This window comes from Callorhinus ursinus, unplaced genomic scaffold (genome assembly GCF_003265705.2).
Source record: "Callorhinus ursinus isolate GAN/ISIS: 27379988/994484 unplaced genomic scaffold, GSC_fseal_2.0 scaffold25, whole genome shotgun sequence".
Taxonomy (NCBI): domain Eukaryota; kingdom Metazoa; phylum Chordata; class Mammalia; order Carnivora; family Otariidae; genus Callorhinus; species Callorhinus ursinus.
Window position 1 is genome coordinate 27,992,861 of NW_027397087.1, and position 16,207 is coordinate 28,009,067.

A 16,207-nucleotide genomic window follows, 5' to 3' on the forward strand; every position below is an offset into this window, starting at 1 on the left:
AAGTGTCCTTTACATTTTCCAGGGAGTTCAGAGAGCAGTCTTGGGATTTACCGCTGCCATCCCCACAACTTGCCTCTTGGACCTTCCTCAGCCCATATGGGATAGCAGCCCTCACTTCTGCCCAGAAACGTGCACTCGGCTCGAATATGAGCGTTCCACAGAATTGCTGACATTTTTGAGCTACCGGTGATCATCTTACTGGAAGTGAGATTTAGAGAAACACACACCTTCTAATTTTACCATTTTCATCAATACTTGTGTGAGGTGCTCTCTCAAGAGGGTAATGTGCAGGAAGTGTCACTTTTCAGACTTCCATCATCAAAAGCAAGCAGTCTGCACATTTTGTGTTTTACCTTCTCTGTACCATGAAATCAGCCATCAACCTAAATTACCCATTTCCTCCATCACATCCCTAAGAGAGGGTGCATCCTGACACACTCAAGACAACCATCCGTGATTGGACCGATGCACAGCTTGTCAGAGGTCGTATGGAAGACCTCTTCTGGATTCCCGTGGCTTTTCCATTCCACAGACTGAGCCAGGTCCTGTGGCTCCCACAGCCTCCTCTTAGAATTCTTCTCTTTCAGTTAGCCAGTTAAAAAGAGTTACCATGGCATTTGCTTCCCTCCCTGGCCTCCTTACCTTCTCATCCACCAAAGGGAAGGTGCAATTTCTTGGGTATTGGAAGGGTCGTCTCCCTGTGAGGTGCGTTGGGGCAGCCGTGGCCACTGCGTGGGGGCCCCCCTGGTGCCTGGAGTAGTGTGATTCTGATGCTGACTACCTGGCATCAGGTCAGATTTCCCAGGTTAAGGGCATTACCCTCAATTCAGGCGCCAGCCATAAGCTCCGAGGTTCCCAGTCCATCCTCACTCTGACCAGGTGGCTCCAAATTCAGAGGGCTCTCTCTAGCCCTTCAGGTTCAATAATTTGCTGGAATGACTCACAGGACTCAGGAAATTGCTCTACTTACTGTTACCGTTTTATTATAAAGGCTACAAACCAGCCAAAAGAAGAGATGCAAAAGGTGAGGTTTGGGGGCGTCCTAAACATGTCCCAAGGATGTGTCACCCTCTCACTTTAGTAGGTGAGACCTTAGTGCATCACCAACCGGGGAAGCTCACTCCAGCTTTGCTGCCCAGAGTTTTATTGGGATTTTGTTATGTAGGCTGGATTGATTGACTCTAGTCATATGATCAATAATCCAGCCTACAGCCCCCTCGCATCCCCCGAGGTCAGGCCGATATTATGTTGCTCAAAGCCACAACCCTCTAATCACATGGTTGGTCTCTCCAGCGTGGCCAGCCCCTGAAACTGCCTACGGACCACCATGAGTCCCCTTCTTAGCCTAAACTAATGTGTGGTCAGGGAGCCCCCCATGAAGCACAGAGGCAGTCCGGAATCACTTGGGAAATGCTAAGCACTTGAAGCCTCCCTCCTAAGAACCTAGAACAAAAATCAGCCAAATGTTTTACCATTTCACACCCAGGTGAGGTTCCGGGGTTGGGCTCATCTGGCGGCAAGTGCTGAATGAGGGGGTCCCAGCCAACTTTGGGCGTGGTAGCAAGTCCTAAGGCCCCTTGCCTTTCCACATGGTACTTGGATGCCATCACCTTGTTTAAAAGCACCGTGTTGGAGGGGAAAAGCTGAAATTAGATGGCATATTCCCTAGATTAAGGTTTGTTTTTCCAGTAAGTGCTGAAAAATTTGACCTGATCTGGCCATCTGCTCAGTTTCCCTTTGACCAGTGGCATCATTTCAGCAGATGGCCAGCCAGTCAGTGGCCTTGGTCGGCCACCAGATCCATAAGCTTTCGTGCTTAAGCTCCCATTTTCAGATGGCAACTGTCAGAGGGGTCCCTGGCAGGGACGATGTCCAGCTCTCGCCTTCCAGGGGGCTAGGAGGACAAACGGGTTATGCGTAGCAGCGCTGAGCACAGTGCCTGGCACAGAGGAGCCCCTCAGGAGTGGCAGCAGCTGGTCGCTCTTCCTGCTGTTCCGGACCTTGATATTTGATGTGGCTTCCGGTTCCCTGCCTGTCACCTAGGATGAGGCATTGTCTGTCAGATGCTCAGATACCTGACCCAGGATACAAGAACATAGCTTTTGCAGCTGGCTGGGCCCACAGGCTGGCTCTTGCGCTGTATAGAGTACACACTAGCCCTTGGCACCTTGCCCGCATCCACCCGAATGCCGTTGGGTATTCTTGGGCCAGTCAGAAGAGCTGGGGCAGGTCATTGCTGCGAGCTCGAGCCCAGCTGACCGCTCGAGGGCAGGGAGGGAGGGAGGGCCAGGTCCTGCTCTGACTCTCCATGAGCCCTCTCTGGGCCCTCAGCTCTGCCATCCATGCCTGGTAGGCAGCAGAGAAACAGATGGTTCCATTTATTTCTAAACAAGCCTCTCCGGAGGAGAAATTTGCACCAACAGCCTGTGAAGGGTATCCTTGTTAAAAAAAAAAATACCTGTGAAAGTAAAAATGAACGTCTCACCCTTTACATGAGCCCCCCCTGGCGACTTGATCCACCCCTTCATTTGCTGCAAACCCTGTGCTTCTAGAGGGAAGCAGAGCCAACTGTTGGCAAGGAGCACACGGTCTAGTTGGGGAGGGGGCAGGGTTGAGGAAGAGGTAACGGGAGGAGGCAGGAGCTGTATGCTAGGCACCATGCCAGGCACTTCCCATACAGTGCACTTGTCAGCTGATTTTCACAGTCCACATCCTTTCTGCCTCTGGACCTTTGTACAGCCCGTGTCCTCTGCCCGGCACATTCTCCCTTTTCCCCCCTCCTCACCCCATCAACTCTGCTGGACACTGGTCTCAACTTCAGCCCAGACACCTCCTCTGAGAAGTCCTCTCTGACCCCAAGGCTGGTTTCGGAGCCCTTCTTAGGGGCTGTCGCAGTGAGCTGTTGCTGCAAACAAGCCATCCTAAAACTTAGTGACTTAAAACAACACCATCTGAGATTGATCTCGGGTGGGTCTGCAGATCACTGAGTTCAGCGAGGTGGTTCTCACTCAGAGTCCCTCCTGCCGCTGCAGCCAGACGGTGGCTGGGACTTACTTGAGGGACCTGAGGGTCGGTCGCTCCCGGGTCTGGTGCTTGAGCTGCCATCATGGAGACGTTCAGGGGCTGGGGCTCCGTGAGCAGCCCTTTGTAGCTCTGTGTGGTCTCATCGTGCAGTCTGCCCAGCACAAAGCCTCAAGACAGCCAGCCTCCTTACACAGAGGCCAAGGAACACAGGCACGTGTCCTGAGAGAGAGCCGAGCAGAAGCCCTATCCTGTTCCAGTATTGAATCTCATTTTCCCCATATTCTTTTCTCTGAGGCCTTCACATCTGGGTGACTCTCTGACTCCAGAGTTGCTTCTCAGGGCTGCAGGAATCCAAAGGAAAGGCAATGAGAGCATGAGCACAGAGCCATCCAAGGAGGGCTGCTGGAGGAGGTGGTATTGAGGCTGGGCCTTGAAAGAGGGCTAGGATTTGCATGGGGCAAAGGGCAAAGGGCAAAGGGAGGAGGCAACACAATAGAACCAGCTGCTGCCAGCCAAGGGGGAGGGGGTAGAGCTGTGATGAGGCTGTGGGGTAAGGGGGTGGGCGGGTCAGCCAGGACTGTGCCAGGGAAGGGGGTGGAGGAAAGAAGTCCGGAGAGCGAGTCCCCATCCGAGGTGGGAAAAGAGTCAAGGGATCTTTGCCCCTCAGGGCTATTTGTCACTCCTAACTTCTAAGTTAATTTAATTTTTTTTAAGATTTTATTTATTTGAGAGAGAGAGAGAGAGAGCACAAGCAGGGGGAGTGGGAGAGGGAGAAGCAGACTCCCCACCGAGCAGGGAGCCCAACACGGGGCTCCATCCCAGGACCCTGGGATCATCACCTGAGCTGAAGGTAGAGCCTTAACCGACTTCTAAGTTAATTTTAGTCATAATGGTCAATAATTAGCGTTTGCATCCTGACACAGTTGCCTTGAGGTCACCATCCATGATCCGCATATTTCACATCTCATCACATGTCATTTTGGAAGACCTCTTCTGGATTCCCGTAGCTTTTCCATTCCACAGACTGAGCCAGTTCCCATGGCTCCCACAGCCTCCTCTTAGAATTCTTCTCTTTCAGTTAGCCAGTCAAATGAGTTACCATTTACCTTCCCTCCCTGGCCTCCTTACCTTCTCATCCACCAAAGGGAAGGTGCAATTTCTTGGGTATTGGAAGGGTCATCTCCCTGTGAGGTGCGTTAGGGCAGCCGTGGCCATTGCGTGGGGGCCCCCTCGTGCCTGGAGCAGCTCGAGTCTGATGCTGACTACCTGGCATTAGGTCAAGCTTCCCTAGGCTTGGGCACCTACTACTAGACTGTTCTTTTTTTTTTTTTCTTTTTAAGATTTTGTTTATTTAGTTGAGAGAGAGAGAGAGCATGAGCATGGGGAGGGGCAGAGGCAGAGGGAGAGGCAGACTCCCCGCTGAGCAGGGAGCTGGATGCAGGGCTCTATCCCAGGACCCTGGGATCATGACCTGAGCCGAAGGCAGACGCTCAACCGACTGAGCCACCCAGGTGCCCTTAGACTGCTCTTATTATAAATATATGGCTCATGTATCCACATCATCTCATTAGAATTATGCATAGTGTTGTTACGGTTATTCCCACTGTGCTGAGGAAGCCACGCCCAGGACCACTTAGCTAGTAAGAGGTGGATCCAGAGCTAGAACCCAGTTTTTCTGATGGTGGGATCTTGGCTCCTTCTGCATCTTGCTACCATCAGAGGTGTTTTTTCAAGGAGCCTGGCACTACCATTGTTGCATCTGTCCATTCATTCATTTACTCGGCGCCTCCTCCGTGCTTGATACGCTTGTGAAGCCCTAGCAGGTGTTGGAGCATCTCCGAGTTACAGTCAGAGGTAATGTGTGAGTGCTCGAGACTTTGCCTGCAGAACATCTGTCCCTGGAGAACTTTGCTCGCTCGTCCCTCCAACCTCAGGGCAGTGTAATCTGTGACATAAATCCAAAGGCTCTTCGTCTTTCCGCAGATGTATTTCTCCTCTATGTCATTACATTTCCATAATCCAGCCTTCTTTGCAGGAAGGGAATTCTAGTGTACTGGGCAGCCTTGAAGAGAAGTGCATTTGTTGTGAACATGTTTTTCCCTTTATATTAGTTTTTTTTTTTTTTAACTAAACCTGTAAACTTGTGTCATTGGGAATCAGCAGCATTCTCTTGCTACCATCCTGAACAGACTAACATAAAGCTAGTCCTGTCATAAGATGCTGTTTGATATTGCAATTTTATTTTTCCTTTTGATTGAAAAAGACATCTTTTTCTTTTTTTTTTAATTTTTTATTGTTATGTTAATCACCATATATTACATAATTTGTTTTGGTGTAGTGCTCCATGATTCATTGTTTGTTCATAACACCCAGTGCTCCATGCAGAACGTACCCTCTTTAATACCCATCACCAGGCTGACCCATCCCCCTACCCTCCTCCCCTCTAGAACCCTCAGTTTGTTTTTCAGAGTCCATCATCTCTCCTGGTTCATATCCCCCTCTGACTTACTCCCCTTCATTCTTCCTCTCCTGCTATCTTCTTCTTTTTCTTTTTTCTTAAAATATGTTGCGTTATTTGTTTCAGAAGTACAGATCTGTGATTCAACAGTCTGGCACAATTCACAGCACTCACCATAGCACATACCCTCCTCCCCAATGTCTATCACCCAGCCAGCCCATCCCTCCCATCCCCCACCACTCCAGCAACCCTCAGTTTGTTCCTGAGATTAAGAATTCCTCATATCAGTGAGGTAATATGATACATGTCTTTCTCTGATTGACTTATTTCACTCAGCATAACACCCTCCAGTTCCATCCACGTCGTTGCAAATGGCAAGATCTCATTCCTTTTGATGACTGCATAATATTCCATTGTGTATATATACCACATCTTCTTTATCCATTCATCTGTCGATGGGCATCTTGGCTCTTTCCACAGTTTGGCTATTGTGGACATTGCTGCTATAAACATTGGGGTGCACATACCCCTTCGGGTCCCTACATTTGTATCTTTGGGGTAAATACCCAGTAGTGCAATTGCTGGATCGAATGGTAGCTCTAATTTCAACTGTTTGAGGAACCTCCATACTGTTTTCCAGAGTGGCTGCACCAGCGTGCATTCCCACCAACAGTGTAGGAGGGTTCCCCTTTCTCCACATCCCCGCCAACATCTGTCGTTCCCTGACTTGTTAATTTTAGCCATTCTGACGGGTGTGAGGTGGTATCTCATGGAGGTTTTGATTTGGATTTCCCTGATGCCGAGCGATGTTGAGCACTTTTTCATGTGCCTGTTGGCCATTTGGATGTCTTCTTTGGAAAAATGTCTGTTCATGAAAAGACATCTTTTTCTATTTCTCTTTCTGATTTGTAATGGTTTTGCAAACAAATGTACCAAGATAAGGAAAGGAAAAATCCACATCACTGTGGTGCTTCATAATGGGGATAACGTTATGCTTTTTAAGGTTATACCTAAAAGAAGTGAAGTGATTTCCAAGGAGACTGAGCACCATTTTCCTCTGCTTATGGAAATCTCTCACAGTCCTCTTTCCGCTTTCCCTTCTCAGGCCCAGCACACCCACGATGCCATCACAGAGGCCGCCCAGCTCATGAAGGAGGCTGTCGATGACATCATGGTGACACTGAATGAAGCTGCCAGTGAAGTGGGGCTGGTGGGAGGCATGGTCGACGCCATTGCAGAGGCCATGAGCAAGGTAGACCTGGGCTCCCAGGTGCTCACCTTCACCCCTTGACCCCCATTCCTCCTCGGTTTCCCTCAGATGTGGTCCCTAGGTGCTTTTTCTAAGGAGCGGTCAGCCACAGCGGATACCAGTGACCCTCCTCTTTTCCTGAGGGTTCTGATCAATGTACACACATCCTCTCCTCGGTCCAACATGTTACTCATTCTTGATTCTTCATTCATTACTTTTGGAAGCCACTCTCACCCTGTCTTCCAGTTTTACACAGGGGAAAAATAATGGAGATGGAGAAAGTATCATTGGTTCCTTCACTTATAAAATGGAAATAGGTATTTACCTCCCTTGTTTACCTCCTAGAGTTGTCGTGGGAAACAAGAAGGGATTCCCAAGGGCTGGTCTTCGGAATGGCTACTTTGGAATCATGGGGAGCACATTCCTAGGCCCTACCCCATCCCCAATGAATTGAAATCTCTATGGAGTTGAGCTAAGGAATCTCTGTATTTGTTTTTTTAAGACTTTATTTATTTGACAGAGACAGAGAGAGCACAAACAGGGGGAGTGGCAGGGAGAGGGAGAAGCAGGCTTCCCACGGAGCAGGGAGCCCGATGCGGGACTCGATCCCAGGACCCCAGGATCATGACCTGAGCCAAAAGTAGACGCTTAACCGACTGAGCCACCCAGGCGTCCCAGGAATCTCTGGATCTTTTAAATCTCCCCACAGTTTTGGTAACCAGATGCAGAAACCACTTAAGTAGTATGTATGAAAGCCCATAGTGAACTCTTGCAGGCAACAGGCATAGAAGATAACGTGACAATCATTTCTCCTCTAGTGACTCCTTGGTTGAGTTGGATCAGTAGGGAAGTGTGACTGGAGAGTATCTCCTGCTCTTTCCTCAAGGAATCCTTCGCTAGTCATGTCAGTTTGATAGTCGTTAAAATTAACAGTTGTTCATCAACATCTAATTTTCATTCTGTGATAGCATAGCCAAGAATTTTAGATTTTTGTCCATGTTTTGAAACGTCCATTGTCAGATTGTGAATACGTTATTATGGTTTTTCAGGGTAATAAGTGGTCTTTAATTGCTAATTTAGAGAAGATTGGTTGGTTCGTATCTCCATAAAGAGGTGATAGCCTGAAACTATAATTAGGTTAATTTCCCTTAAACATTCATTAGGCAGTCATTACCAGACTGAGAGAGGCATGAGCTGGGCGGGGATGCCAGGACTGCTTTAGACACCCCAGATGTGCCTTGTCGGATCACTCTAGTTAATTTCTGCTATGGGCTTCTCGTGCCTCACATATGGACAGTTTGGCAGAAAATGAGTGAAATTCCCCCTCTTTCTAAAGCCTTTGGGGAAGTCTCCGTGGGTGTATTTGGTTTTCAGGACATCGGAACACCCAGGCTTTGAAAGGAAGCCATGTTTGTACCAAGGATATTAAATAATGGAGCTCCAGTTTTCTCAATACAAGTTAGAAATTCAAATGATAACCTTCTTCTTCCTAGGAGAAGGTATTTTTCCAAATGACTCTAATGATAGGAAAGAGTTCCATAAATCTCTGGAATATGGAAGTCAGATTCTTGAAGCCTTTTTTTGATAGCCACTGAGGCTTGCATATCGAGGTGGATTTTCAGTAAAGAAAGCAGCTCTTGTACTGTCTGATGTCAGTGGCTTGGCCGCTGCTCTCCCACTCAGCCCAGGACTCTCTTGACTCTTTTGGAAGGGCTGGGAGAGAAGTCTGGCATTACCTGATAGCAATAGTTAGGAATTGCTAGCAACAGGAACCACAGAGGCCAGGAAAAAGGGTTCTTTCCTCCATTCTGCAGAGTATACAGTCGGGGTTTTGTTGGTACCCCTAAACTCCTGTCTACCCAGACCTGACACCCAAGGTTCTACCCAGGGCCTCTTTAGCATCCTGCCCTTGTTCAGTCTACCCAACCTGCCCATTGCTGTGCACTTTGTATTAAGGGATATTCCACGGCCTTTGAGCCCCTAAGCAGGAAAGAGTTAGAAATAGGGCGTTTTCTGAGTTTCAGTTATTCGGTTACAACAAAAAAGGGGGGAAGGCTGTAATCTCAGAACAAAGGAAAGTTCTTTGAACTAAAGAAATTTGAGATCCATCCAAAAAAATTGACCGCTTTGTTCTTCCCTTTCTCATTGTCTTCGGACGGGCAGGTTGTGTTCTAAGCTGCCCTCCGGCTCCTGGTGTGTTTGCAGTTAGGCCATAGTTCATATGAAGTCTCCCGGCACATTGCTGGACCCAGTCAGTTTACACCAAGTGAATGAGTCCACAACTCAGTCCTCATTTGACCAGCAGGACCCCCATAGTGTGATGGAGATCATTGGCAGCAGCTATATCCCTGATAAAGAAACCCAGAAAAATCTAGCCTGGAGTCTGTGTTGATGCTTTGATGGAAATTGCATTCCCAAACTGTGCAGCCACATCACACATAGGCTGCAAAGAGATGTTCCTTCGGTTCAGATTGTAGTTAGTGCCAGCTTGGGACATGGAGCTCGTATTGAAGACCCCATCTAACGTTTCCTAAGTGCCCTCTTGGCCCCTAGTCTCTGCCCCGACTGCAAACCATCTGGCAGAGACCTGCCGGGAAGGTCTCCTCGAATATGTTGTTGTGTACCCCAGATCCCACCATTTTCCTCATGATTTCAAGGTTCCTCATCAGACAGCTCAGTCTCATTCCCACTGCTCTCAACAGCCCCCTCTTGCGTTCACTATATTCACTCTTCCTGTATTCATTTCTCCTTATTTTGTCTCCTCACCTGGAATACCATTCAGCAGTCAGTGGTGACAGTAGTGATAACGATGATGGTGAAGATGTTGCCTTTTTCTTCATCATGGTCATCATTGACATTATCATCATTTTCTTCATCATCCTGGTCATCATCTCCTCTTCTTTCACGTAGCTCTTGGCCAGGTATGGTCTCAGTTGATGTGTACTCCAACCTTCCGATGCTAAGAAGTTTCCAATGAAGGACCCGAGACTCGGAATTTAAGCAACCAGCTTGAGGCCCATTCATAAGCCCTGGAACCAGGCCTCAAATATAAGTCTTCTGAACCAGTATGTCCCCAGCCCTTCGAGGGACAGAGCCACTGTCCCACTGGCCCCAGCTCTTCCCCCAACAGTGATCTCTCCCATCTCTCAATTCCTACTGCTCTCAGAGTCAGATGAGCAACAAATTATTCCCTAGTGCTTCCAGTCCCTTGTCTTCCCCAACTTATTTCAGAAGCAAGGGTTCCAGGGTATAGACCTCTGTGGACTGCACCATTCCTAGGGAAGCCCTTCACGATGTAGATTCCGCCTCCTTTCCCAGTTCATCTTCTGCCATTCTGTACTCCCCTAGAAGTGTCTGGCCCATGCCCACCGCCATATGCTTGAACTCTAATCCACTTCTTGGGACCCCTACCCTACCTTTTGTATGTAGCGAACTATTCCCCTGGTAAGACCTGGCAGAAATGTCATTCCTCTGGAATGCCCTCCGTCTCCTCTCCGACAAGGCTTGGGACCCCCTTGCCTGTGTACCCCGAGTGCTGTCTTTGCACCTCTGTTAAAGTCCTTATCACCGAAGCTGGGGGATGCTGTTGACTCTCAACCGAAGAAATTCTGTGGGCGTCTCCATTTTTCAAAGTTCCCGATTCTAATAAATACAGTCCACACTTCAACTGTCCTCTCCTGACATGTGGGTTCTTTTTCTCTCCTTTTTAGCTGGATGAAGGCACTCCTCCAGAACCAAAGGGAACATTTGTCGACTATCAGACAACTGTGGTTAAATATTCCAAAGCCATTGCGGTGACAGCTCAGGAAATGGTAAGAGGAAAAGAGCTGCCCCACCCACTGTCGGTTGCCCTGGTGTCCACCACTGCCACCACCGAGTCTTCAAATCGGGGTCTGTGTTGGACAGAGACTCCCTGGTGTTTCTAGTTCCTTCTGGGCCCCAGCTCTGTCCTTTATCTGTGGTCTCTCTGGCTGCCTGTGGCCTAGACACCCCCATCCACTGGAGCTCTTGTTTCATGGAAAAGCTGCAAGAGGGAATTACAGATAATTGAGACTTGGGAATGAGGACAGGGGAGCAAAGGAGGGAGAGAAAATGAGAAGGAAGTTGGAGGTAAGGGGAAGGAAAAAAAATCCTTCACCTCGCAAAGGATTTGAGGTGTTTTTATAAAGTTACAGTACAAGAGACGACGTGTGGGGTGGAATAGAGATTGTCTAACGGAATCCAGTTACAGTCCTTCCTTGGACAGAAAGATATGCCAGTCTTTCAGGCAAAATGAAACAGCATGGATATATAGAGACAATTTCCGTGACAACAGAAGGCATGTAACCTTTGGAGGTAATTTTCAAGTTTTCTTTCTTTCTTTCTTTCTTTTTCTTTCTTTCTTTCTTTCTTTCTTTTTCTTTTCTTTTCTTTTCTTTTCTTTTCTTTTCTTCTTTCTTTCTTTCTTTCTTTCTTTCTTTCTTTCTTTCTTTCTCTAAGATGTATTGCCATCAGAATTGTATTACATGCATCTTTAGATAAAAATGGCATTGAGAGACAGAGAATGCTATCCTGATAAGTTAAAAAGTTGTACAAGAGATGACAAAGGGTGTCCTCAAAGAATAAATAGGGGTGTGTCATAAGAAAGTTCCTCTTAACCTTCGAAGGCTCAGATGACACGGAGTAAAATTTGGGAAGATGCCTCTCTGCTGCTGCCACATGAGGCTGTTGAGAGTTGAAGCAGCCCCCCAGCTGGAGGGACGAACTGAGCCATGGCGCCGTTCCTGCCCCCACCCCAGGCCGGCACCTCGGGGTGATTCTGTTATGTAGTCTTGTGTCCACTAGAGGTTGAGCTTGGACCACAAAGGCTTCCCTGGCCCCTGCTCTTTCTTAGAAACTCAGTGATTGTGCCAGGTTCGTGGTTGCTTAAAAGGACTTGGGCCAGGAAGGGGAATAGCAGCAGTGCCCATCTCAGGGACCAAAAGAGCTGCAGTCAGGCCCCAGCTGGTTCTGCTCCGGGGGGGTCCAGGGTAGGGCGCAGGTCCGATCAGGCAGCCCCACCGTGCCAAGTCCTCTGAGCAGGGAGCACAGCGCCGCAGGAGGTGAAAATATTTGGAGTGGCCTCCTCGTGTTTCTGGAGTATCTCCTGGGCTAGATTCTCAGCAGGCCCATCTTAAGCCTTGATGCCCATGCTCTTCAGGAGCCCAGCCGGGGGCTGCACGGCTGCTGCTAGGTTACCTGGCCTGGGCCCTGAGTGGGCAAGGGTCCCGCTTCGCCACGTCAGGTTGCCCCAGAATCACTGTGCTCTGCGTGGTAGGGCTCAAACGAAGCAGCGCTAGGTGCAGCCTCCCTCTCTTGGGGTTCAGCGTGGGTTCCTTGGGAACCCACGCCTACACCTGAAAGCCTGTGACATTTCCTGGTAAATGTGCCTTAGACGACTACACATTCCCATCCAGCCTCTGTGAATATGGAGCCATTTAAAACATTTTTTTTTTAAGCCCTTTAAAGTCAAGGTCTTCTCATGCCCCTGAGAGTGAGAAGAGGTGCGGTGGGAGGGACCCTCTTAGGAGGGACAAGGACACCTTTCTGGGCGGCACTTAAAGCTGCTGTTCAGAGCACTAAGAGGCGTTTTGTCGGAGGACAAAGAAAATCTAGAAACTGGTGTGTTAGCTAGGTAGGATAAATTTAGGTAAGTTTTTCTATGATGCAGGCAGAAAATACTGAACATCCTAATAAGGAAAAGGTAGAGCTCAACCATTTAGGCTACAGTGGACTATTAGCCAAATTTGTGGCTGAACCCTTGTCATCCTTTGGCACAAATTGATTATAAAGCTGTATTCTCTTTGACTATCTTCCTCCCAGATATTGGGGTCACCTATCACTTCTCAGTCATGATTTCCCTAACAGCCCTGTCCTCATGCCCTCTTGCCAGGGTGGGACCTGCTTCTGGGTTCCCAGAGACCAGGTCAGCAGCAGAATGTGACCGGGGATGGACACTGCCTGAGGCCCGTGCCCCGTGCATTCCCCAAGGGAAATCTCACGGTGACCCGCGGGGCCGGGCCGGCTGGGGCTGCCACGCTCCCCTCCCAGAGTGGGCTGTGAGGGCCTGCCCAGCCTGAGCCTAGCATGTCGCCCACTGGCCCCGCCGGGACCTGCTGGCCTGAGAGGGGCCTTGGCCTGTTGTGCACGTCGCAGCATGGGCTTTGCTTGAATTGCCCTCTCCAGCCCCAAATGCAAGTCCGGAGCTTAAAAGTGAATGAAACCCTTTGGCTTCCAATGGTATTAACACATGGTTCTCATGCTTTTTTCCGTGTGTGTGTGTGTGTGTGTGTGTGTGTGTGTGTGTGTGTGTATGTCTTGCTTGTTTTCTTTTTCCAGATGACTAAGTCGGTTACTAACCCGGAGGAGTTGGGAGGACTGGCTTCACAAATGACCAGTGACTATGGGCACCTGGCTCTCCAGGGCCAGATGGCAGCAGCCACAGCGGAGCCAGAGGAGGTCTGCCACCATAAGCCCCTGTTCTCAGATGCACATGCACACTGGTACCCACTCCCGGGGGGTTCTTGATAGCTTAGCTCCCCCCTAGAAGTTTCCAGCCTGATAAGTTCTCACCACTCTCCCCGCCAGCCCCCCAGGTACAGACCCGGTGGCCCCGGGCTGTGCTCAGAGCCCACTGTCCTTTCTGAGGCCCGCAGGTGGAGAGCTGGGTCCACCTGGGGAAGTGGGCTTCCAGGCAGACGCCCTCTGTTGAGAGTGTCCGGCCAGGTCACCTGTCTCCCAGCCCATTGCCCGGCTCCCAGAGCACAACACACACTGCCGTCTTCCTCTTGCTTAGTGCATCCTCCTCAGGGATTTTTCTGTTCTCCAAAGGCTCCCAGCAGTATTGGAAGAGCCAAGTGTGGGAATTAACTGCCCCCATCTGAGAAAGGGCTGGGTAGCCTACTTTTGTGACACAAAGTCTTACCCAACTATTGTGGGTAACTTTCTACGAACCATCCCCCATATCTTCTTTGGACTCCTCTTCATTACCTACCTGCCTTCCCTAAACTCGCTTTCCTTAGTGGCCAAACACAGACTTTGCCTCAGAATGCCTACACCCGTAAGAGTCTTAATTTAGCCAAAGTTTGGTCCCAGAGGCCCCTTTCTAAGAGCCCCCTTTCCTGTCTGCTACACCTGAGTAATCAAGTGATCCCCTGGGAAGCAAGCGGGCTGGCTGGAGTGGCACATGCCCGATCGCATCCATGCCAATGTTAGCACACAGAAGGTGCCCTGTGCCCAGCTACCGCGTGGCTCCTTGGAGACACAGAGCTCCGTCTGGAATAAAGAATAGTAGAGTAGATTGCAGGGACGCTGGGAAGATGAAGGTGACTGCATTCTGTGACATTCAGCGGGCCATGTATCAAGCACAAATCCTGTTGATGATATTGATGATAAATGAAGCAGGCCATCCCAGGGCGGATGGCTGTGACGGATCTTCCCTTCTCCTTGAAGTGACAGTCCGTGTCCCCAGGCCCCTTAATGCCGTGTCTGCCGGGAGTCCATTCGAAACATGTCTTCACAAAGACTCCCAGAGATGATGCAGAAATGACCCAAAACAAAATCCCTTGCTAACATATGTCATAACAACGCATGTAAACAGAAGTTTCATATGTGTGCATTTGCATACATATATATCTAGCATGGGATGACGTAGGTTTCTAACAGTGCCTGCACTTTGAGATTTTAGTATGGTTGAGTATTTACGCTGCAGCATGAATAATTCTGTTTGTAATGAGTCTGTGAAGTCACTACCCAGAAAAAAAAAATCATCAGAACCCCCCCCCCCCCCACCCCCAGCCCCAATCAGGATTCTGTGTAATGTTGAATTTCCTCAACAAGCCTAAGGGAACTTACGTTACAGGAGCATCTGGACAAAAGGAAGAAGTGTTAGGCTTTGCGGGACGGAAAAACAAAGAGGCTGTGGGGAGGGTTTGGATCTCTGTTTCCAGAAATCTTTAAAAAATGGAATCTAGATCCATCAGGTCAGTTCAGACGTTGACTGGTCTGAGTTACTGAGTGAAGAGCCCATGATCTGTGGAGACTTTTCCACATCTGAGTTCTTAGAGCTCCCCAGCCCATGTGTGCAACAAGTAGATTTTCTTCCCGCAACCCAGACCATGAAGCAAAATACAAAATAATGTCAGAGCAGCCAGGAAAGGAAAGGTATCGCTGAAAGCCTCACACGAGATTACTTTAGTCCCTGGCCCCGTGTTTGTAGCAGCTGACGTTTTCATTAAGGTTCTCCCTTTACACCATTGCGTCTTGAGTTCTATTTTACATTCCAGACACAAGAGCACTGTGACCTGGAGCAAAAAGGGGCAGAGAGAATATACAATTACCAGTGGCTTGCTAAGGAAAATTCTTTGTGTGCGTTTGCCAGACAGATATTTAGGGGAAAACTGAGAAGGTTGGGGAGATCCCTAAAGCAATGTAGTTTTTTTATTCCAAGACTGTGGAATTAGTTTTCTCGCCAAGAGGGCCCCACATCACGGCATGTGAAAGTATTTCTATCCAGGGCAAGGAAGAAGCTGCTCCCTCGCTCCAGTCCTGCAGGCTGCCGTGCCGAGTCAGCGTTTTGGTCTTTTCCAGAATGTGACAATTACAGAAGCCCAAGGTCTGCCCTCTCTGAACACCAAGCAGGAGCTTTATCTGCTGCTTTTTTCAGGGAAAACTCAAACTCCCGTTAACACCACTATGAAAACTCCTTTTCTTCAGGAAAGTCAAAACCCTTAGGCAACTTCCCAATCAAAGACCCCTGTTCTCTTTAAAAAAAAAAAAAAAAAAGAAGAAGAAGAAGGAAGTGGAGATCCTGTGAGCCAGCAGTGCTACATAGAAATGCTGGTGGTGGGGGAGGGGAGACCTAGTGACCTACAGCTTTGTCTCCGAGGGAGCGCTGCCGCTACCGCGTGTAATACCGCGTGTCTTCAAAGCTGGTAGGAATATTTGTCGAGCGCCCGTGGCAAGAACCACAGCCTTTTCCCAAACATGAGATGGGTGCCTACAGTGGAATTCTCTAAAACTTTCCATTCTGAGACACACTTTCTGTAGGTGGAACATGATGCCCTGTTTCTGTTCTGTGCTCATGATGCTTTCCCTTCCATGGTTTGTTTGTTTTTTTTTTTTTTCTTTTTAAGGAGAAACTGTAAAGCCTGTCAGCCAATATCCCCTATTGCCTTTCAGCATTCACAAGCTTTCCCAGGCGAATGATGTTTGACCTGGTTTCAGATGTGATGGTTTTGAAAGCCTGAGAAAAATATGTACATTTTCTTTAGTTTTCGGCAGTAAAGAAGATGATCAGTATTTCTGAGACCCCCTCCAACTGAAATTTGATCCAAAACTTCATCAAGGCCAGACTTCCAATTTCCCCCAGGACGTAAAAGCAGGAGACAATGGCCATTTGGGCAGGAAGGGAATTGAGGGTTTTTCTTGACGTTCGAGTCATGCTTTATTGCAGTTGC

General features: G+C 48.8%; 1 protein-coding gene across 12 annotated transcripts in view; it reads left to right on the plus strand.

Annotated features, from left to right (window-relative positions):
• The window catches only part of TLN2 (talin 2), a 435,837-nt gene that overhangs the window by 361,946 nt on the left and 57,684 nt on the right, over positions 1 to 16,207 (plus strand). For 11 of the 12 annotated variants that reach the window (XM_073877134.1, XM_073877137.1, XM_073877133.1 and 8 more), the window contains 3 exons: positions 6,588 to 6,734; positions 10,442 to 10,543; positions 13,089 to 13,208. In XM_073877134.1, the coding sequence (XP_073733235.1) occupies positions 6,588 to 6,734; positions 10,442 to 10,543; positions 13,089 to 13,208 (369 nt within the window). The remainder of the gene's footprint in view (positions 1 to 6,587; positions 6,735 to 10,441; positions 10,544 to 13,088; positions 13,209 to 16,207) is intronic. The other variant, XM_073877141.1, reaches the window with a different exon arrangement.